The sequence below is a fragment of the Ischnura elegans genome, chromosome 2 (genome assembly GCF_921293095.1).
Source record: "Ischnura elegans chromosome 2, ioIscEleg1.1, whole genome shotgun sequence".
Lineage (NCBI taxonomy): Eukaryota > Metazoa > Arthropoda > Insecta > Odonata > Coenagrionidae > Ischnura > Ischnura elegans.
The window spans coordinates 37684967-37708920 of record NC_060247.1 but is presented as its reverse complement, the minus strand read 5'-3'; the positions used below and the strand labels follow the sequence as shown (position 1 = coordinate 37708920).

General features: G+C 37.9%; 1 protein-coding gene across 1 annotated transcript in view; it reads left to right on the top strand.

Annotated features, from left to right (window-relative positions):
• Positions 1-23954, top strand: part of LOC124153627 — a 168391-nt gene that overhangs the window by 94589 nt on the left and 49848 nt on the right. The window contains exon 3 of the mRNA XM_046526917.1: positions 12983-13046. Within this exon, the coding sequence (XP_046382873.1) occupies positions 12983-13046 (64 nt within the window). The remainder of the gene's footprint in view (positions 1-12982; positions 13047-23954) is intronic.

Below are 23954 nucleotides of genomic sequence, written 5' to 3'. Positions count from 1 at the left end.
TCCGTGAAGTGAATATGTCTACTCCCCAGCGCTGCTCTGGCTTCGGGACGCTATTTTATTTTCTCATTATTTAATCTCCTCTGGCGGCGTTGCTTAATGTATCCCTTGGCTCTTCTAGATAATGGCTTTTATTTTCGAATCAAAAGCATACCCTCGTCCCTTGAAAATTGCGAATTCTTCATCGTACTCTAATAGATGCACAGATTTATGCCGTCTATAGTTCGGAGTATGTTCACTTTTTGGTGGACTTCGGTCCACGCAACGTGACTTTGGCACGAAAAATATATCTGTTACTGTGAAATTTGACACACGCCCAGATTTTGTGCGCTTGGACCCTGCGTGATATTTCGGAAATTGGTCCACTCGAGGAAGGCCATAACTAATGCGTTCTAATAGTTGTTTTATTACCTCTTTCATCTCTATATTTTTCATGGTGAAGTTTTATCCAATTTTTCTGAAGTATTTATATTTTTTTCGCTTACGTGCAGTAGGCCTGTCTGCAATTTTTGAACACTTTAATATTCCTTTATAGCTCATCACAAGCTCTCCCGTGTTTCTTTAACATAAAAGTGTTCCCCTACTTCGCTGAGTTGAGGAACTTGTGAAATATCCCATTGGTGATTCCAAAAGTCAGTTTCTATCAAATTTTATGTTTTTCTATTTTATTTTAAAAAATGAATTAAAGTTTTAAGTGAATAATAAATAGCGAAATAAAACACAAAAAAGGCTTTTTTTGAAAAGATAAAGCCCGTATAAAACCATATGTATACCGGAAAAATAAACTCGGTCTTACGAGTTTCTAATTACCGCAAAAAAGAGACGTATAAAAATATTCTCCACAGGGAATATAGAGGAATAGTTGCAGGTATTTTAACCTCGATAATAGAAAAATAAACTAGGCTGCAGTTCGACGAGGCGTAGTAGCAGTGGCGTAACAATGGGGGGGGGATGAGGGGATAGATCCCCTCACACCCAGAGCCTCAGAGATATTTAAAAAATTATTTACTACCATTGTCTAGTTTTGACGTGTAATAACTACATCTACTTAAAGTCTAATTTTTAGTGCCAAAACGATGTAAAATGTATTTCCAGGCATGTCATTTTTCAAAAATTTTACCAGATTTTGCTTGGGGGGAAAGGTGTCTCCACCATAGGCCATCCCCCCCCCCCTTAAGGCATATTCCTAGTTACGCCACTACGTAGTTTTGAATGGTAAGGACTGAAGATTACTTAGAAGGCATCTTCTCATTAATATTCTGTGATTTTCCATATTTATGATGAAGATAATAAAGCTTTTTACAAATAAAGTGACCAGTCAACAGGAGAATGAGTGGAAGTCTTAAGAAGAGTAATGCAAGGAGAACTGCCAAGAAAACGCAAAAAAATAATACTTCTAATTCTCGCCTCATTAAAAGGCTCAGAAGCTTGGACGCCTCAGACTAGAGACCACATACAGATTGACTAATAAAAAATTGAGGCGTCAATAAACAGACTTCTTTGCATAAACAGGTCTGAATATGTCCCAAAATCATGAGAAAGGTAGACGATGGGCAAGAATTATAAGAAAATTCAGTTATACAAGTAGTTGAAGCCCAACAAGAAAGACGAATAGAATGTGTTTAGTAACTAATTCTGTAATTGAATCTCATTAATATGTGTGTACGTCTTATTTTATATTAATAAGTCTATTAGAAGGAAACTTAGGGTACTACCGCGGTTAGGATGGTAAAGCAATATAGCCTGTTCTGTAAAGCAATATAGAGAAAGTACGTGACTCTATGGAATGGCGATGTCAATCAAACTGGTGGGAAACTGAAAATTATTTAATGGCGAATTATTAATCTTGAGAGACAAATGACATTGGGGTACAGTTGAAAAATATAGGAAAGGAGTATCCTGAGAACGTGTCAAAAAGTCTTATTGAAAATCGTTTGAAATGAAAAACATATTGGAAAAAATCATCGATTAAAGACTGTAGGTTGCATGCATTACAGCATTAAATTTTTGTGAATGGCTTAAACGAGAGGTCGAACTGCGTGGTGCTAGAATATATTACTGTTTTGACTTTTAAAATTTTTATTTGATGTTTACTTTTAGCCTTACAGGACAGTTTAAAAATTTGGAGTGTCTTGAAACTTGCGCTAACTCTTGTCCCATGGAAATACAGATTAATAAATTGTTAGCGTTTTTTACCCATTGTTGCGTTTCGTAGGATGACGTCCTCTAAAGCGAAACCTCACGAAGATTCAGAATTCATGGAATAACCGCGGAGTCCTTCGCCAGAGCGACTGTGAGGTGTATATTCCATTGTTTTGGTCGTATCCCTCAGGACACATTCTACTCCGAACGAAAACATGAAATGACTTTCAGAAGAGAATCGTTCAGACTTTCGATTTTTTATGTGCGTCATGCATGCCAAGAATTCTTGGTAGTGAAGACACGGACCTTAACTCCTCCAGGTGTGTGCAATGTTCTGACGTCTTGAGTGATTTGCTGGCGTACGACAGCCACGGTGACCGACTTCGAAGAACTCTGATTTCACAAACAGACTCCTCCTCGCGACTGGTAGGTGTGCTGAATATCTGGGTATTCTGAAATTGATACTCCCATTCAGTCATTTCTAACTATGCATCTGCAGCGCCTCATTGGTCCAGAAAAGTATATATTGTGTATAATTTAGAAAATATAGTTATTGACAATGAAGAGACTTGAAAAGGAAGAATAAATGATTTCGTAATGTTTTTTCCCTCGACTAAATATTTTATAGATATTTCTTAAAAACAACTCGTGCTAAAGTGAGACAAACGTTTGTTTTCTCTTCATAGAATTAAATATTTTTAAATTCCTGATCACTATACTGGTTGGTATGTCTTTCTTTAACAAGTTTGCCATACCGTGCAGGTATAATTTACTTTCTTTGACGTGAACTCTTGCGTTGCACCAACTTCGACCCGATTTTAATGACAAATGAATCCGTCTAATCGGTTGAATAATCTGCTGAGGCTACTGCTCCTATAAAGTTTTGTTGAAAGCTAGTATGTGTGCCATCAAACCCTTTCCATTAATTCTTGGCAAATTTCTAGACTATATTTCTGTCCACATGCCATTCGATATCTCTTTCGCACGTAAAATGATACCACTAAATCAAATAATTAATGGTACGATTTATGGTATATTGATTATCTTATTATGTTTTTTACTGTCCATTCATTGTTTGAGCTTCAACAGGTGCCAATGCTCTTTTCTTCAGTTTTTCGCGTAGCAATCCAATACAGGGCATGGTAACATTATTTCAGCATTATTTTTAAACAAAGCTGTCAAATTAGCCTCGAGGAGCCCGGTAAACTTGCAGATTATCTCTAATTTAACTCGTATTCTTCTTTTTTCTCAAATTTTCAACCCTGCAAAGACACACCTTCCTCATTTCGGAACTGCTTTGTGCACGTTATGTTTTGAAGTTCGTGTACCCATTTTGTCTATTAGGTAGTCTCCTAGGGCCCATTTTGCAAGCTTTAATTCTTTCGTTGAACTAAATTATTTCCCCCTACCAAATATTTTACTATCTTTGAAATGTATGCTCCCTTCACACTTTTATTTGGAAAAAAGTCCATGATTGATCACTTTGAAAGTTTTGTTTTCAACTTAATATACCTAACGTGGTACATGATAAATCTATTCCGTAATGAGTAACCGGGCGATGAATTCAAATTCGCTTTCATGCGGGATATTTTGATGGTTTTCAGTATGAAGGAGCGTTTTCGCGGAAAACATATTCATCTCGTGTGCATCGCCTCGTCAAAAAAAATCGTCGCATTTCGTTTGTTTCCACATTTCTGCGTCCCGCACCCGTCGGCGGTTGCAGCTGCGGATGATGTGGAGGCGGCGTGTGTTGTGCTCGGGGGGGCGTGATAAGGATTCCGCTCCGGCAAACGCGCGCACCGCAGCTATTAGTGGCCATTGCAATCGATGGGGGATTTTTTAGAAATTTTGATGACGACGATGACGATCCACGTGACGCACGACGGCGATCCGTGAATGATACATGCAAGGGAACTGCGTAGTGGAGGCCTCAGTTCACCCTGAAGGAGCTTGTTTTATGCTGCCACTCCGTTTTCATGCTGTCGGTTTCGATAAACGTCCGCAGCTCGGCGATGGGCGCAGAACGATCCATTTATTCCCTTTGTTTGCCATGTTGAGTATTTCCACTCGCGAGGAATGGTATCATAAAGTTATGAATTCGATGATTTTATAATATCTCGAACATAAATTTCGGTTAATTTCCTGAACAATTTTTTTCCACAGAATTTTATTATTATATCTCGACCATGGTTTCGACGATTAACGTCATCTTCTGGTGAGGAATACATTGATGCACCATTTTGTACAACAGAGGGGTGACCCGGCGAACTTCGTACCGCCTAACATTCAATAGTTTAGTCGCACCATTTATAAATAAAGAGCGGCTGTATCGTTTTAATCATATTTGATTTATTATAAATTAAATGAGAAAATATTAATAAAATAAAAATTATACGCATTCAGTTGTTGGCTATTTGTATTATTAACCGTAAAAAAATGTTTTTAGGTCGAAGTCCGTAGCGTAAACTTGGCTCGTTCACGGGGCAGGTTAACGCAACGCTAGATCGACGCTTAACTGATGCTCAAAATAGTGTAAGAAAAGCCCCTATGAAGCAGCATTCGTATCAAATGACTTTAGGCGCGCCAGTTATAGTATTATCTCTGTTTGGAAAAAATGCACTGCGTAAACGTGCTGCATGCGTTGTGCCCTACACATTCGGGTTTAATGTCTTGCGTCAAGCGCCTTCTGATAAACAACAGTTTTTGTTTTGTTATCAGGCGCAAGATAAAGCGAATGAAGCTTAATAAAAATAGCGGAGGGAAGCAGGGACGAAGCGAGGGTTTTTTTGGGGTTAAAACCCCCCATAAGCTCAGAGAATCTTTTTATAAAACATTTGGTTATTAATATTAGGGGGACGGATGGGAAAATATTTAACTGTTCACACAGCCGCAAAACCTACCATTTTGAACCTTTTATCCTAAAAAATGTCTGGGGAGGGCCCCCACACCTCTCGCTTACCTTGGCGAGTTTTCTATACCCTACAGACCTGCCAGTATTAGCTGCGCCTATCCTTCATTCCTAGCTGCGCCCTTGAAGCGAAGGAAGAAATACAGCGGATGGTTTACCGACTCGTAAACATTCCACATATTATTTACCATGAGAAAATCATGGGTTTTCACTGACACATGAGAACAAACATCACAAAAACTGGAAGACTGACCATGCGATTTGTTAATCGTTATCACGAATGAAACACGAATTGGAAATTGAATACGTTTAAGCTCAAAAGGGCATATAAGTTGGGATCATGGAATCTTCGGATTGAGAACTTCCTCATCTTTGAATTTTCCTTTGAGTATAGTGGCGTGAATCACTTTCATTATCAGTTTTTTAAATAACCAAACACGTTCCGTTGGATAGTTTTGGTTGGTTTAGGTTTCGAAAGATCATGAACACAGAGCCTACCTTTAGCTTTAAATCGTGCTGTGGTAAGCCAGGTGAGTCCAAGGACTTTAAATATTCAGATAGACAGTTGGTGACTACGTCTTCGTTTATTACAAAGTTAAAAGATTTGAATTCATGCAGAGTACACGGACATTACTGATAATCAACAATTGCTTGGAGATTTGTTTACACACACGGTAGTTATGTGTTTGTTGACAACTCAATCCGAGCTGTTAGGTGGCGTTGGCTGAGCTTACCTCTAATTCAATTATTTTAATACTATTTTAATATTACTTTAATATTTTTAACATGTTTGAATATTTAATTTTTTTAATATTGTTAAAAAGATCAGTCAATACATTAGTAAAAACGAAAATATTATCTTTTTTTTTACCGTCTTAACAATCAACTCCAAAAAACATATCTCTAAGATAAAGTTGAATTTTTGTGTGAACTTTTCCTATTTTTAATGTCCTATATGTTATCCGGAGCTGAGACGAATCCAAAGAGCCTAATGTCACTAAAATCGGTGCAGCCGTTCTCGAGTTATAAGTGTTCTAACTAACACGATTTTCGACTTTCTTTTATATATATAGATTAAAAAAATGGAATGAATAATGGGTCATCTTCAAATAAATGAATATTTTCAAATTGATGGGATTTGTTTGGGGTTGAAGGTCAAAGTGAGTGAGAGATTTTATTTTGCGAATTGCTTCGATGTGCCTCCCAACGTTAGCGATTTATTCTTTAGTTGTTATATTGACGGTAATGCATGAATGAAGATGTGATGTGGCAAATTTACTTGAAATGCTTCCAGAAAAATGAATTTGGTGCTTTATCGCAAGCAGTGGTGGATCTAAGGGGGCTATAGCCCCCTTTGAATATCCAATTTACACTAGATAGAATGGTAATTTTGTTCGGACCCGCAATACTGCTGGGAGGTTACCCCTTACTTACCCCCCCCCTTGTCCCTATTCTGGATCCACCACTGATCGCAAGGTAGATCCTTTTCAGGGCTTCGGAATCGGTGATGGGAAAAGTCCTTATAAAATGTAATGGGGCTCAATCACAACTAACTTTCAAATTCGTAAAAAATTAAAATTACTTATTACTCTTTGAAAAATTAATCAGTCGGCGGATTAAAATTGCTTTTGATGTTATTCCTGTACATGATGCAACCGTGCCAAATCTTTTCAAATGTGGAGTACAAACATACAAACCAGCGTTTTAATTGTGATTTAATCTAATTTTAAAAACTTACGTCTATTGATGAGGTTAGGAACTTCCTTTCGATTAGCGCGCGTGAAATTCAAAATTTTACTCTTGAATACTGAAATGAAACGATTACTCAAGTGTAGCGATTATTCGCACGACCTTTGGAGTAGATCAAAAGTAGAAATTACTTTTTTTAAATGTATTGATAACAAGCAAAAATTACTAAAGAAGTAATTGTTAACAGCACTTCTATTACTTTTACTTCGTCACATCACATCACACTCTTCGGAACACTGTCAATGCATATTATTTGTCATCTTAACTAATCTTTCCTCGGCGACATTACCCTTTTCTAACCCAGAGCTACTCCTGGGATAAATTAAATTTCAAGTGTTCTCATTTTAAGAATATGATAATTTTCTACTCAGTCATAATTATTGTGGCAGCTACCTATTTCGCCATTAAATTTTAAAGCCCAAAAGAACACGTAATTTAAACCTTTCCTGAATAGAGCTGAAAATATGTAAATTTTTAGTGTCACTTATTGTCAGACGCAGCATTGGGCTATAATGGCTTAAAAAGGTTGGTTCAATAAACGATGTATGTGTCATTTTCATGAAAATATTCGAATATTCTTAATTCTATTGTACCTCATTCTGATGAAAGAAATGTCACTCTCCACCTATCTTGAAAACAAGCTGTAATGGATTAGCAGTGGTCATCATAAAATTGAGTGGTCATAACTCTTTCTGAATTACTGCTTTTTATCAGTGAAGCGCTAAGCCATGCTTGACTGGCTCAGGATTGATTCAATATCTGAATAACATTTCTAGTTCATCCATAATGTTACCATCTGTAAGCTCTTTGAGTGAATGAATGCTTTTCCGTTTGTATTTTTTTATTATTTTTTCGTTTAGATAATGAACAGCATGAAAGATATTGGGAAAGCTTTCCTCACTCATCTATTTTCCAATCACTATCGTGATATAATTTATTATCGCGGCAATCAAGAGCGTTCCTACTTTTATTCATCGAGGTGCAACTTTTTCATCACTTTTCTTCCACTTTCAGTGAGTCCAATGTCAGTTCAGTCCAATTAAAATAATATCTATATTTAAATGGTATCTTTGAATTTATAATTACTAATTATATTTTTGGGAGGCTTGTGGTAGTTTTCCAGTATACCTCTTCATCCGTATTTAGTTCAATTTTTCTTCTCAACTAAATTATTTCAATTTTCTTTTTCTGTCTTAATTGCAGTCTATGTTATTTCCAGAGTTTCGTAACCCAGTATATCCACGTCATTTGAGCTAATTCTACCACAGTGAGATTTATTAAAAATCTTTTTTTAAGCCTATATTCACATCTGTATTGGCGGGAATGTTAGGAAAAATGGACGAAATTATTGCATGATATAAGAAATAGTGAAAAGATGGGATTAATTTTGCGAGTCTCATGGTATACTCTCCAAATAGGCACGATCAAAATATTATCAATTTTATTTGAGTTAAAGAAATAACCCACCCACACTGAAACCCACGTATTTCTGTTTTTTCCATCCATTGCCTAATGAGCGAGCTATTCCCGACGAAAAATCACAAATCAAAAAGTCTTTCGCTGGTAAGTTGATGACGTCACGAACTCATCCAGAGTGTGTCGATGCTTCTCCGCTGCTCCTCAGCCTTGTGTGTGGGCCGTGTATGATTCGTCGTTGTTAACACTCTTGTTAGCATTTCCTTCCCTCAACGAAAGGTCCTCTTTTAACGAGTAAATGAAGGGGAATTCCAGTGACGTCACCAACTCTTGAAAGTGGGCGGCGAATTTCATATTTTTTATTACGAGAGAATAGCTGAATAGTGAAGATTTTTTTAATATTAGCTTATTTTTCTCTCCCATCAACCCAATTCCTATAAGTGATGGCGGTTTCTGATTTGAGTGAACGAGGCTATTTGCGATTTAATGAGAATGCATGAATAGGTCGCACGAGTCAGCTTCACGGGCTACCTTGTTCCCCGGGACCGTAGACCTTCTCTATCCCTAACCCTTTTTTTCGTATTCAGCACACAATTACTAATAATTTCACTATTGCCATCTAATTCTTCATTGTAATTTTATCGGTACTAATTGGTTTTGTCCTTAATCAGTCAAAGTAGGTACTTGCTTGATACCCGAGGTTGAGGAACTCGCCCAAACAAAGCAAACATTTTTTGCAGTAAAATTGTCAGTGTGATTGTACATTTCTTCGTTGAATATAATATTTTTACTAAATCATCAAGTACTAAATATTTCTTATGCTTAATTATTAGTATTTCGGTTATTTTTGTCATGTACAAGTATATCTTTATTTTTTCTGTCTGTCTTATTATTAGCTATTCCTTTAACATCCTTTGGACAACTCTATCGTGGCGTCAGCCCTCAATGCATTTTTTAGGAAAGAATGAATCACATGTGTATTTTTTTCTCTTTCCTGGACCACCTTCAGCTCTTTTTGTATGACCTTGTGAATGGGAAGAAGCCATGAAGTCATAAAAGACATGCGTAAGGAATTGCAGAGGACACCACTCTTTTTCTAGCACGTTTTTGTTGTACTTAATGGATGATATATAATGTGCTCCTGTCATGAATATCCCTCGTGAAATGAGTTGTCTTCATTCCTAGTGCTGATGTCGTTTTCTCTTATGCATATTTTAACATATACCGCTTTGCGTCGCGGGAGGAACTTTGGAATTAAGAGCACATAGGCCAAACCGAATGATATCAACGCGTTCAAATCGCGTCGCAAAAACTCGCTTACTCGTTTGCCACTTTTCTCTCACTCTCGTATTCCTTCTATTCATAAAACTTTTCATGCAATCCAGAGCGTACGTGCAACTTCATGAATAATTCACTTTCACCGAGAAGAGCGAAACAGAAGGAATGTTTTGGGGCACTTTCTTGCTGAAAATAAAAGCCACCAGTAAGAAATTTTAAACTATATTTAATGGTATTTTTTCGTGTATCCAATAGTTTTTTCATAAAATATATAGTTAAACTCGATAATAATGAGCAAAATCCTCTAAAATGTCTTGGATGTTTAGTGGAAAACGTACTACAAACCTGCTCCTGAGCATATGTATAGGTTTGCATGTTTTTTCTCGTTTTCATTGAGATAGTTTGGCGTGTAAGAAAAAGGGCATCACTTAGTAGATACACTAAATAATTTATTGTTTCAATTTCATTTTTCTTGAAAGCTAATTCTTTAATTGTCAGTCCAATTATCTAACGATTTGATCGTTGGATTATTCTTCCTCATAGAATACTCCTCCAAGATCGTTAGTATTTTAATTGCGTATGCTTGGTTTCGCTGATGGTAGGACCTGCCCGCCTTGTGACGGTGCATGATTCCTCGTCCTCTCCCTTCCTTCCCCGTCCTTCCCCTGGAGGCGTCGTCGGGCTCTCATCGCGGCGATACCTCCATTCCTTTTTCCTTTCTGTCCTCCCCATCTCGAGAGGCACGGGCGTATAAGTCTCAGACTTGGTTCCCGGTCCTCGAGTTGTATCCTCGCGGGGCCCGCCCTGGGAACCCCGAATCCACTGTCAGTCCAATTACATTTTGATCTTAGCCATAAGGCCGAGAAACGATACGAAAAAGCCCTGCGACATCTGCGACAAATCGTAGCATTTTTCTTCCTCATAGGAAAATCTTTCTTTTTTGTAGAAACATTAAATTATTATTTCGCTAATAGTGGGCCCTGGTCGCTTCTATAGCGCCGAGGGTATTCCCGTCCCGCCCTTCCCTCCCTAAACTCCCCCTGGAGATGTCGTCGCGCTTTCATCGCGGCTATGCCTCCCATCCTTTATTCCTTCCTCAGTCCTTCCCCTCTTGAGAAGGCGCGGGCGTATATGTCTCGGACTTGGTTCCCGGCCCTCAAGAGTGTACCCCATGCTGCTCCGCCCTGGGTTCCCGGATCCATTGTCAGTCCAAAGCGGTGTGTCAGTTCAGTGGTCTCATTATGCCAGTATTCACTTCGTTTTTTTCCAGCAAGGTATAAGTTTCAAAAGCAAAAGTGAGTAAATTCATTAAATCGATTCCTAAATCTTAGAAATATTATGATAACTGCTAATTTAATTGTAAATTTATCTTCGTTTGGAGTCGTTTTGATGACCAAGGAGTAGTATAATTAGTAGCCAAATATTTTACTACAGCTGTTCTGTTGGCAGAATAAATAGTTAGATCTTTACGCGTCGCAGCGTGTAATTCCTTAAATAATTCCGTTTTTACTTCATCGTAAAGACGCTGATTTTGAGTAGGTTTTACGAAGTATACCTGATAACTTCAGGTTTTACTTTGTGAAACCTCTCCATATTGGTAATAAAGAAATAACTTAAAATAAAGAAAAGCAATTATGCAAGGTTCACTATTATGGCACTGAACGTTACAAAGTTTTTATTTCTTTATTTCCAATTTACGAAGTATACCGGAAAATTTCTGGGGAGGTAGTCTGGAAAAGGCACGGCAATCCAGCTTTTCTGCTGAGTGGCCGCTCTGATTACGTAACTCATTATTTTCCGCGCCTCAGCCGCTAAAAGATATTTGCCGCGTGGTGATGATATCCGGTTGTGGCGGTGGGAGGCAAAGATTGATGAATGACCTCCTTAAATAAGCCGCGTCGCGTCGTCGCTCTGTCTCGCGGCATTGCCTCCCCATCTCCTCCTCCTCTCCAACCTGAAGCCTCTCGCCTTCCAAGAAGGAAGCCCACCCGCTGATACGCAGTAAGTGGTTGATAAGGCGCACCGTCGGCCGTAAATCAGTGATGCCATAAGGGCCTTGAAACCCAGAAAATTGTTTTCGCACGGTGTTGCTCATCTTTTTCGAAGCGGTTGGATTAATCGCCAGCATCTGTGACAGAGGACTCGTCGTAATCAGAGGATCCCAATTCGTCAGAACTTTGGGCTTCATCCCGCAAAAGTGACTCGTACAATGTCTCTTTCACTGGATAAAATTATGCCATTAGTTTTAACCTTTTCATTCGTCACAATTTTATGCACGCATTTATGCTTTGTTTTACCTATGAAAATATTTTAACTTTATGGTGCCTCGGATTCTTCTGACGTTTCGGTTCGTTCAACACTACCACCATCTATACTTTAAATTACCCTTTCATCTACGTATTGATAGAGGACAAAATATTTCTCTTGCGTCTAAACTGTGAGAACAAATAGTTATATGTCCCTGATATTCCCAGACTATTATTTGGAATATTACTTAATCATTTGTGTATCCAAATGTTAAATGAACGAGCACATTCCCCGTAAGGTCATCATCATTTGTGTACATTCCGAGTCTATAACTGAGAGCAATTACCAAAAAAATGTTAACTGGTAATTTTCCACTAGTACTTAAATTTTCTTTACCCGACCGGTTTCATTAATTTTCATTATGTATTATTTTGCAATATTTTGTATTTAAGTACTTTTGGTAAATTTCCAGTTGTATTTAATTTACAAAATGCCATAAGTATACCATATAACTAAAACAGCTCCATACTATCAGAAAAATAACTTTTTAGACGCTGGACCAGAAGGTTGATCATTTAAGTTATCTTCAATTGATTAACAAGGCATGATTCTATGTATAAATTAAGGAAATTCATTTATATTATCACTTAAATGTGAGAAAATATGTCAAAATTCCCTGATTTTCCCCGGTAATTGTCTTTAATAGTATCTTTTTGTGCAGTTGCATGTTAAATAAACGCGTTCAGGCCTTTAAAAGGTCAAGGAAATCCCCAACATCATATCGCTTTGATATTTAAAATTTAGCACGAAAGACGCCTCGGAAAACCCTTTATTATGCTAATTAGGGAAGCCAGAACCATGTTAGTGCATAGCATGAATTCTGATCACGCTTTCAAATCTTGTCGATTATGATTCAAATTTTACGTTGCTAATCAAAGGATTTATGGATGACATTCAGTGCAGTAAATTTTCTTGTGTCAATTATTAAGTTATTTCATAAATTCTCGCGTCAATGCCACCTCTATTTAAGTTGTCCGTTACATAGGCCATAATCATGGGTCCCCATTACCTGTCCATGTTCTTAATGCGATTTATTATATTTCGAATACTTAAAGAAAAGTTGCTCATGCTACAGTATTACGTTTCACTTTCTAATGGCTTGTTTTCGGACTATCTCACATTTTTATTTGATTAAACCCTATACATACAATGAGTTATAGAAAATAATTTTATTCTACTTTCCAGGTCATGGAGACGAAGAACATGATATACATCGTCTCCGAGTACGCCAGCCAAGGGGAAATATTTGGTAAGTTGATGTCATTACTTACACTTTGAACATTTATCTCCTTCCTCGGAGTTGTCATATCAGTTTGGTCATGGACTGAAAAGGTATTAAAATAGAGCCCTTGTTTGATTTTCAAATTGAAAGCATTCTCTCGCTACAAAAATCTACCTTCGTTCACTTCCCAGCACTTTATGCCGAAACTCGAATAAAATATAAATATATCAATGGCTCAAATTTCATACTATAGTGAGTCATAATCACTTTCCTTGGCTCTATAATGATATTGATACGCCGATGTCTACATACATTCCTAAAAAATTGAGCATTCCCATATTCGAAGCTTGATTCCATAATTATTAGCATTTATGCGATTTTTCATTTTTTGCGCCGACACTTGGCGAGCCAATATTCGATATTCAACGCTCTCCGTTTCTTATGTCCTGAGCTTCGGCCAAATTATCATAATTCAGCCTAATGATGACTACTTCTCATATCTGACTTTAAAAAGAATCGGTAATGGATATTTTACACCCCTCTTTCCAGGTGAGATGAGACCCTTTGTTATATCAAGGGTATCTCGTAGGTATCACTATCGTTTTATCATGAAACTTTTCTTGTGGAACTCATTTGGTTTTCGAGTGAACAGTTATATTCACCGGCGAGAATAAATTTATCGAAAACATCTTGCTTGAATTTACTTCTTTGCATTGGGTTTCAAGTTTAGAATTCGGAACCACGATTTCTATAAGTAGCTGCGGATAAAACTGATGGCACGGGAAGTGGGATGTTTATCATGGTTCAAGGTAAGGCGACACCTCGGCGCGCGGCGCCTTGCTACTTCGGTTCAAGGACGCCACGAATATGTTTTTCCTGTTCTTCCCGTGATCTTCCTCCAGTCATCCTATGGGTTGCGTTTTAATTTTGGAAATCCTCACCCCCTTCATTTCCCCCTCCCAGCTCTACGCGACAGCTTATCGAATTCCTGGAGAATCGCCGACTTTTTGGAACTTCCAGGGACGATCGAGGACCACGCTGGCCTCTCTTAAGGCCTTTGGCATTTAGAGCGGGAATAGCAAAGCTCACTCCCCAACCACGGACGCGTGAGCGAGCATTTGGGTAAATGGGTAGACCTGAGAGATATATTGAAATACCTAATATGCTTAATATTACGATGGATCATATGTCAGGAATATATCTGGTATCGCATGTTCCAGCGTGGAACTAAGGTGATTCATGGCTTTCCTGTTAATATCGTTTTATACCATCCGATAGCAAAAAACAAAATGTCACGCTAGCAATATATGTCACGATATATCACGCGATGAATATCTTATATCACGTTATACCATCCGAAATAATGCGATTTATCGTGATATTTTATCAGGAGACAATTTCTATCGGGTGATATATAGGAATTTTTTATTGAGCCCTATAAGACATTAGGTATGATTCCTATATTAGCTTTCACAGGCACTAATTATCTATGCATAAACTTTCCGCATTCCTAAATTGCATTTTGAATATTGCTCAGGTCTACGAAAAGGTCATGGTGAACTGAAAGAAAGGAGCTACTGTATTCGCGGAAATTATGTGTCCTCGAGGTTGGATACGAATCATGAAATTACCATTATCAGATCAATATTTTCTGTTACACCGTCAGTATTTTTGGTATTTGATAATGGTGCAACAGCTGAAACCGGTCATGTAATAGAAATTTTTTGTGGAAGTAACAAAGTGTCTGTTATTGATAATAATGAAATTTGGTTTCTATATAATGAATAGGGGAATAATTAAAAGGAAAAATCGATATGTCGATTGTGTTTCAAGGTCAATCACGCGCAGACACTGTGCACGCATTTTATCTACACACGTAAATTCGAAGCGCTATTATTGGTCCGTGTGTCATGGTGATTTTGGCGATTTTTGGTCCCCCCTTTGCAAGATATCGTGAGATTTTCCTGAACCCCCTCCCCCCCCCCCTACCGCTAATCTCACGTGAGAGTGAATCTTGTTCAAAATTCGTATTTTCAGGGTAAATAAGTTAATCTATGCTTCAATGCAATAAATTCATTAAAAAATAATTTTTTTGATAATTTTCATTTAAGATTAGTTAAGACTAGTCAGGGCTTCCACTCAACGGTGAATAAGCCGTGGATTTCGTGCACCGTGAAAAAAAAACCTGGGAAAAGTCGGGAATTTCATCATAAAAGCTTAAAAAATCCCTCAAACTTGATTTTAGATCTACGATTGACAGATAAAAAGAAAAGTCGATATGCCGATTGTGTTTCAAGGTCAATATACGCGCAGACACTGTGCACGCATTTTATCTACACGCGTAAATTCGAAGCGCAATTATTGATCCGTGTGTCATGACGACATGTCTGTGATCGGAAAACCGGTAACCAAAGTGTTCATTAACCCTGGCTAAAAATCAGACACTTTTTCACTTCCCTACCAACCGGCTCCCTCCATTTTCCCACTCACAACCTTTAGCCGGCCCTGAATTTTTCTAACAATGAGTGACGTCATAAGAGATAACACTTTCATTGCTGAGTTTTCTTGCACGGCTTCTATCCCGTTCGTTAAATTTTTAGTTTACGTGCGGTGATTTTTCCGTGAGAAATATTTCTGCCTAAAATGGCTTATCAACAGACCGTGAATTTGACGAAATTTAGACCGTTAAAACCTGTAAAAAAACCGTGAATTTTATAATTTAATTGGAGTGGGAACCCTGCTTGTATTTAGGATCGTAATTTTACACTGCTTCTTGCGGGAAAAAAATTACGTGATACTTGCCAAGACCCCCTTTTTCCCCACGTAACATTGAGTGAGAATCGGCTCACCTAAATGCCTCACGTAATACCTCCTTACCGAATTTATGAGTTACCAAATTTGTAGCATCCTCAAAAATTGGAAACTATTTCGTTACAGCCGTATTTAAAAGATAAAAAATCCGTGTAATATTTACATCCTGCCGCGTGAACTGCGGTGAAATTTACATGAACTGCTATAGAAAAAATTCCTGTGGACGGACCTTTTGACTCTCCGGGCCGCTTCGTATACCACTCCGCTATTCAGGTTTCTGAATCGTCATGGTAATTATTCCGAAGCTGATGTTAGCCCCTCGATATCCATCAATAATGGCAACATGAGGAAGAAAGGATTTCGAAGAAGCTACGACCGGTTGAGAGCCTTAAACCTGCGCTGAAGCCGCGTACGTATCGTCAATTATCTCCAATCATCCTGTGAAATGCCAAAATTTCAATGCTGACGTTAATTCCCTTTAACGTCCTTCGAGTGGTTCCATTAATTTTTTATTCGTTCCCCGGAACCCGTATCGTTCCCTCACGTGGACTTCTGTCATGTCCAAGGTTCAGAATTTCCTCGTTTACCTGGAAGTGGATGATTCTGAGATCCGTACTCTACCCACCTCCTGCAGCCTTTGATTCCATGAACTCTGCAAGGAAAGAACTGCCATTATGTGAATTTTCATTGCAAGGTCAATTTCTCATTTGACCTTAAAAAATATTGAATGCCCTTGGCTGAGAATATTTAACGGGTAGTGCTCTTTTTTGTCCGAGCGTGCATTTTTCGTCTGATATCTTCTACACGAGTTTCTATTTCCATGGTATTCAACGTAAAATAAATAATATGAAATTTAGCAAATCTTCAGACCCAGCTTACTTTTTACCTCGAAAGAATTTAACTTTTACATCAATATCTCGTACACGTCAGTTTTATCCGGCTCCGCTTACTGTACGCCCTCAAAAATTATGTATCGATCTTGTATTGTATGTTGTGAGATCTCTAATGTGTAGTTCCCTTGTTTTCCTCATTGGTCAGATAATACGAGTGCTACAGTGTCCCTGGCATGTCGTGGTTCTTTCCCCATCTCGAGACCGTTAGTGAACACTCACTCCGCGAAACTTTTAGTTGTGCACAAATTTTTACGCCGCGCATTTAGAAATGTGTACCTTGTTGGCTCATGTTGTAAATTGCATATGCCAGTTGGTAGGACTTGCCTCGTCAAAGACGTGAAATTTTGTCATCTGGATACTGCTAAGATACTCGCTACACCAGGCCAATCATTCGGGGTGACGTGACTCTGTTGTAAGAAGAATTTTTGCGGAGGAGAATTTTTGTATCTTAACTGCATCATCATGATGTTTCCGCGCAAAACCTAGTCTTCCACATTCTCTCTTCATTTTCCTTTGATTCTCTCTCAGGTTATGGCCTTTATTCGATAGAAAACGATCAAAATTCTCTGCCCATCACTCATCGACTGACGTCACAAAAATTATTTTTCCATGCTACATTTCTTGGAAATTTTATTTGAAATTTTTGGCGGGAAAAAAGTTTGACGAGTGCGTAAATATATATGCCATTTTGTCAACAAACAAATGTTATGTTCGTTATACTGTAGGAATCGTGATAATAACCGTACTTCTTTTTGATAGATTAGTAAATGAATGAATATTGTTATTGAAGTCAAGTCACTTTAGTTACATCAAAATGGCGTTACGGTGTGGACTCAAATGCAGATAGATTGTAGCATAGTAACTGAAAGGGAGTTGAGTTGGCATCTAGTGGAATCTGCTCAAATAGCTTGATGAAGGGTTAACTTTGAAAAAATGTCTTTTATTATCTATTATCATATACACTGTCATTAAGTCTTAGTTTTATTTTTCAAACTCGATGGATGTCGTCAATGATTGAAAAGTCTTTAAAATAAAACTCGAGAGAAGTATGTGTTTCGGATCGCACAGTCGCGAACTTACCTCCCTATGAGGTACCCCCCCTCGATCGGTCTCTCTTGGTGACGGATTTTTCTTTTAATACTTACGCTGTGATCTTAAAATGGTCACCGTAGGCAGATTAAGATAATAGGGTGCGCCTCAAATTAAAAAAAAACTTCTTAATTGTAACTTCTTCTATTTCATTATTTTCTTGGATTCACTCGAGAGACAGGCAAAAGTAGATCAGGCTTTACCTCTAAAACATTTTTCGAATACCCTAATCCCTGTTAATGAGCTACGATGAATTTCCATGAAGTTTACTCTTCAAAGGTCGATCTTATTAGGGTCTACCCCGCTTACCCTGAAATTTTCAAGATATGCGTAAGTTTCACGCGAATAAATCCGTCACCTATGAAAAACAACCACTGAAGCACCCAAGACTACGTTAGGTATACCAAACACAGAGATAACTACATAATATCCTGCGAGCCACCTCTAGGGTGTTCGGCAGGAGGTGATCAGTCATCAGCATGCAAAAGAAGAGATATTAAAAGGCCCAGCGTTACACCGGAGCTAATGCGGGTCCGAGACGGATGGCCAGCAGTTGTTCACGAGGCCGAAAACATTTTTGAGGCTTGAGTGGCTTCAGAGATACAGGGTAGATAGAAAGAGAGATAAATCCGTCACCAACAAAGGCCGGTCGAGTAGGAGATGCATGTCTTCTTTAAGTTGTTGTGAACTGGGCGTAAGGGCTACTAGTACGAAGCGACTTCCAGCCTTTCATCGTCGCCGTGCCGCGAGTGAGTTCGTAGTGAGGCCATTGTCCGCTTGATAAATTGGAGTCGCTCCCGTTAGTAGATGGGAGGCGAAGCTAATCGAGTGACGCGGGAGGTGACCTTGGCGTAATCACATGCGAGAGCGCAGTTCGTCATTTGATTGCGGGCGGACGGGAGCGCAACCGCTTCTGTTTTTTTTCGCAAAAGGGAAAGGTTAGTATTCGTGAGCCGTTGCCGAATGGAAAGAAGTTAAGCTCCTGAAAACCTAGCGGCCGGAAAGATTTGTTACGCTTCCTGTCCAGACCGTTAAAATGGAATATCAACTAATATTACAGTGGAGGATTCTCCGGTGGGCCGCTAGAATTTTTGTAACCCGCCACGTGCTTGGAGTTGGTTTTTTTAAAGTCGCCACTTAACTCACGTCCCTGATGGAAGGGCGATCAGAATATCGTAGGAAATGAGTTATAGTAAGGGTTCTCAAGCGTAATTTATATTAGTCACAATACCATCTGTCGTATTCATAACTCTAAAATGCAATTATTTCCGAGTGCGAATAATCTACGGCAAATATTGAGAATTGGTGGATCGCTCTGTACTCATAGCCGCGTTGCGGACTGGGGCCTCATTTTTTTATTCCCCTTGGGATTATAGGTACATCTCTTTCCATAAGCCATCTCTTATGACGCCTCGATTGGCATGTCACGACACCAGCTAATCTACCTTTGAAATAAATTAAGTTGTACGTTGTGCTTTCGATACGGGCTTACTTTAATCAGATCATTAATTGCCCACGGGAAAAATAAATTTGAAATTTTTGAAATATTTGAAAATTTTCATATCTTATAGTTTCTGTTGGATCAATAGATATAACGTGGATCTAAAATTATGACGCGAAGTGCGTTGTTTCTGGCGGCCACCAAACCAATCCGCGTAAATGTTGGGTTAAGCTCTTTTTCGCTCGGTATATATTCATTTATTTTTTACGTGTTTATATATAACTTTACATGATTTAATTGACGTGAATGTAAGGATCCATTAGTAATTAATTACATGAGGAACATAATGAAAAGAAAATTTTAAGGAAAACTCCCCCGAGGAAGAGTCTCTTGATATAAGTACCTGGGACATATTAATAAGGACGCAGTGAAAGGGAATGTAAGGAAACTGAAAGAACTAGGTCGGCTAAGGGATAAATGGAGGGCTTCATTATACTAATCGTAGGGTTGTAGTATTGTGCCTGCAAGGAAAATTGGGAATAAAATGTCTCTATCACATACATATCAAAGGATGGGTAGCTGACCTCTCCCCTTCTTTCCATTGGCGATGCCCATGGCGTAGGCTGGTTTTGTAACGCTTGCGTGCTCGTGCATAAATATATTACGATTTATCTATATAACATGAAGCCCCTTAACGACCACTCATTCATTCATTCACGTATACAAATGTTTGGGGTGAACGAGACGAGATACGGCAAAAAGTCTAATGAAGACCCCCTCTAAAATTGTCTGAAACCCCAGGAAAAATTATGAAAACACTAAATTTACAATTATTTATCCGTCTATTCATATAAAATTGAGTGTATGGGGATTAGTTCAAAAAATGGCCACCAAATTCCAATGGCGGCGCGGCAGTCATACAAGCAAGCAATCATAGCAACATATTTGTTTATGCAAACAAGAGGAGCTAAATTGGGAAAGAAGATAAAGGAAATGAAACGAAAAACTGATAAATATAAGGTAGGAAATTAAGAAAGTAATAATTGAAGTGTCTATTTCTTTGCGTCTTCTTTCCGCAAGAACAAACACCTGTTTAAATCAAAGCGCATTCAAATGAAAAGCGGAGAAATGTAAGGTAAGAAATTAGTTGTTGTTTTTGGTATATTACATCGAGAGGGTGGTGGTTATTAATTTCAAAGTTCACAAGTGCTCTAAATGCCATATTAGAAATATGTTTCGTGCTGTTGACTATAGTTCGTATCTTGTTGGCGATACACGATTGTAGTAGAAAGACTTTTAAACAAGTCTTACATAATAAAGGTTAGTAAAAATTATTATATATTCATTTTTTGTGATGGTGATGACTTTTTATTTTTGTTTACGTTCTTTTTTCCGTTAATTTCCTTTTTAATGTACAATGTTATCCGTGAGCTGCAGGAGTGAATAGGCAGTGAAAAATACAATATGGAAGATAAGTGCAAATAAAGGTATTTCTTATTCAATTATTTGTCTTGCGAAAATCACGTTTCCTTGAGTGACTAAGTTATTCAACTGTGAAAATTATCGAAATCTTGACATTCACAATGTCTTGTACACCAAAGGCTGTGATGCGTTACTCACCAGATTTATTGCGCATTGCGTTGGATATTAAAGCTGAGATATTTGTGTATCCCGATTCATTAAAACTTTAAATAGAGGTATTTCTGAAGTGAAATCATTCGCGATCAGGATCAATAATATTTCGATAAAATTCGTCATACTAGCCCCAATTCATGCTAAGGCGCATTTGTTTCTAGATATTGATATTCAGTCCCTACGTAATTCGCTTACGAAGCGGGGAACAGCTGTTACATCTTATTCGTATATGATATAAGAATTTGGTTGAGTTTTGTGGAAAATAATTAATAAACGTGTTTTTCATTGTAATACGTAAAGTCGTTATGTTATGATATTACGTATGCCTTGGGTGTTACAGTGGAACGTGGTCTCAACGCTTTTTGTATTTGAATTGAATAAGTTAGAGAAACTCGTAGAAATTTATTTCACTTTTTTAGCCCCTCAGAAAAACGTTTCTCTTTATAAATATTTACATTCATATTGTAGCCTACGTACCATGCGCTCGTTTTACGTGAAAGTGGAAATATCGCTTATACCTAAGCTAGCCAGCTTAAAAGTAAACGATCCTTAAGTAACAAGTAGCAAACAAAAAGTGTAAGACCTCCCACAGTGAGCATAACAGGCCGAAGGCCTTTTTCGGGGGGGCCTAGGGGGGGCAGAGCCCCCCCAGCGAGCTAAGCGAGTCTTGTATATAACTTCAAGTAGTGACCCTAAGATCAACAATGTGAAGTCATTCGTGCAGAAATAATACCAATAATACCTTGAGAAGTAGTTTACTTCCTTAGACTGCACGCTTGAGAAGAATGGTTGAGTATAAAAGAGATGAGGAAAAGAATTTTCCAGCATTAAGAAGAATTTTTCGCGAAAGGAAAGAATAGATATCGACAACGTTCTGTTAAACGGTGTGGTAGATAATAGCAAACAAAATGTTGGAGAGTCACGAATAGTGAAGAAACATTAAGTAAGCAGAAGCTATTGAGGACATTCCATTTTAACTCAAAGAGCCATTTCCTACATTTTCTATTCGCTCCTATGTTTGAGTTAAAAGAATATATTCAATTGCAATATAATATTCTTGCTGAATTTTAATCGTGTTTCTTTTTTAGCTATAGTAATCCTATCCGTAAATTTTTGGGGATCAATAAATTTTCGATTTTTTCACTGCTAACATTTTGGATTAGTTTTCTTATTTTATATCTTCTCCTTCGCTGTAAGTCTCCCTTTTTTATTGAAGTATCAGTTTGGTATTTTTATTTCTGCCTCGCCCTAATCACTATCTCACAACTCGAAAACAGATCCAGTAGTTCACCGCAACGCTCAAAAATCTTTAACATCAGGAACTTCCTCGTTTATTTTTCACGATTCTTTCCGATATTCTAAATCCATTTTCTGTTTCGCATGCGTTCTCTGCTACTTATCATTATTTCACGCTTTTTCTAAACTTGCTTCACTTCTTTGTCTGTTGACTCGATGGAATATTGTAATTTAATTTTATCTCACTTTCTATTGTCGAATCGGCTTTAAATTTTACACACTTGCTAGCTGCTGATGGTAATATGATATTCAGCAATCAGTCATTTGATATTTTATACAATTGTGTTCTTAAATGATTAACTAAGTTTCCTAGTAGAAAATTGTTTTAAATTTTTAAAAGTACATTTCTATTCCAGCTCTGCTAAATCGATAACACGATTCCCCACCAAAAAGGAGAAAATAAAAATATAATACAAGAAGATAAAAAGAACCACGATTTTCCCAAAAACAGTATAAAATACATTAAAGTAAAAACAATAAGTTTTACACCACTCGCAGAATAAGACTTGGCGTGGGTGCTGATTAGGTTTAAATATTAATATTGCGTGCCAATCCTTACTCATGTAGCATGCTCTTAATCTCTCATTTCTAGGAAACCTAGTCGGTACCCACGCCGTATTCTCCGTGGGATGAAAAGCTTATTTTTACTATTAATTGCATTTTATATTGTATTTGGAATAAGCGTGTTTTTTTATATTTTTTATTTTATTTTTTCTTCCTTTGTATTTGGTTTTCCATCATCCTTATCGATATCGAGCCCTCTCCTGACTGTATCGGTTCTTTTTCCGTCACACGTCCTTGAGTTGTTGATTAGTTGGCTTTCTTCGCAGAGGCCGCATCTAGCGTGGATTTGATGAAGCCGTAGACACGGAGGGGTAAGGCGCGAGGGGATGGGGTCTCAAAGGGTGGTCGGTGGGAGGGTGACGTCCATGTATGACGTCATTCGAGAGAGATACTGATAGAGACAGAGAGACTGTGGAAAGAAGGTCAGGATATTCGGCCTCCTAAAACGTGTGTTTAATCGGATAATGTGAGCGCCGCATCCCGTCTGAGCGCTGTTGAGGGAATTGACGGAAGTCAGACAGGCTGAGATAGGCGTTACTTTATATGTAGGACTTAGTGGAGTTAATCCTTTTGAATAGTAACAGCACGCGTCGTACAGATTCACAGATTTCATTACTCAGGATGAAGCTCTGTTTGTGCTATAAAAACACTATTGCAGAGTGGCATGGAAACTCTGGTTTTGTTAGTGTTTTGTGTATTTTCAAAGTTGAATTTTTTTGTTGGGTCACGATGCTTTTACCAACTACGCCTTGAAAGTAACCGTACAGTCAGCTTCTGCACTCATGATTTCATGTTTCAAAAATGCAGAATATATGCAATTTTTTTATTGAGAAAGAGTCCATCTATCTGAATAGGTGCAAGGTAATAAGTGTAAGATAACGTTTTATAAACATGATTGCAATGAGGTCTCAGCTGTTTGGGCCCTTTGCATCACAAAGCATTAGTAATACATAAGCAGTGGATAATTGTTTCGCTAAAAGTCTGGTAGTTTAATAACAGGGAGAAATCAGTTGCTGAATGTAAAATATATATCATTCAAAAGTTAAATTGTTCAATTTGGTCTCTTTCCTCTCCAAGAAAGCTCTAAATGCTCCTTCCTCATTGGCCGAGTCGGTATCCAATGGTGACAGAGTACTCGTGGTTACCTCCCTTATTGCTTAAAAAATCGTCGCTTAGACTTATTTTGCGAATTTGTATTCAAATTAC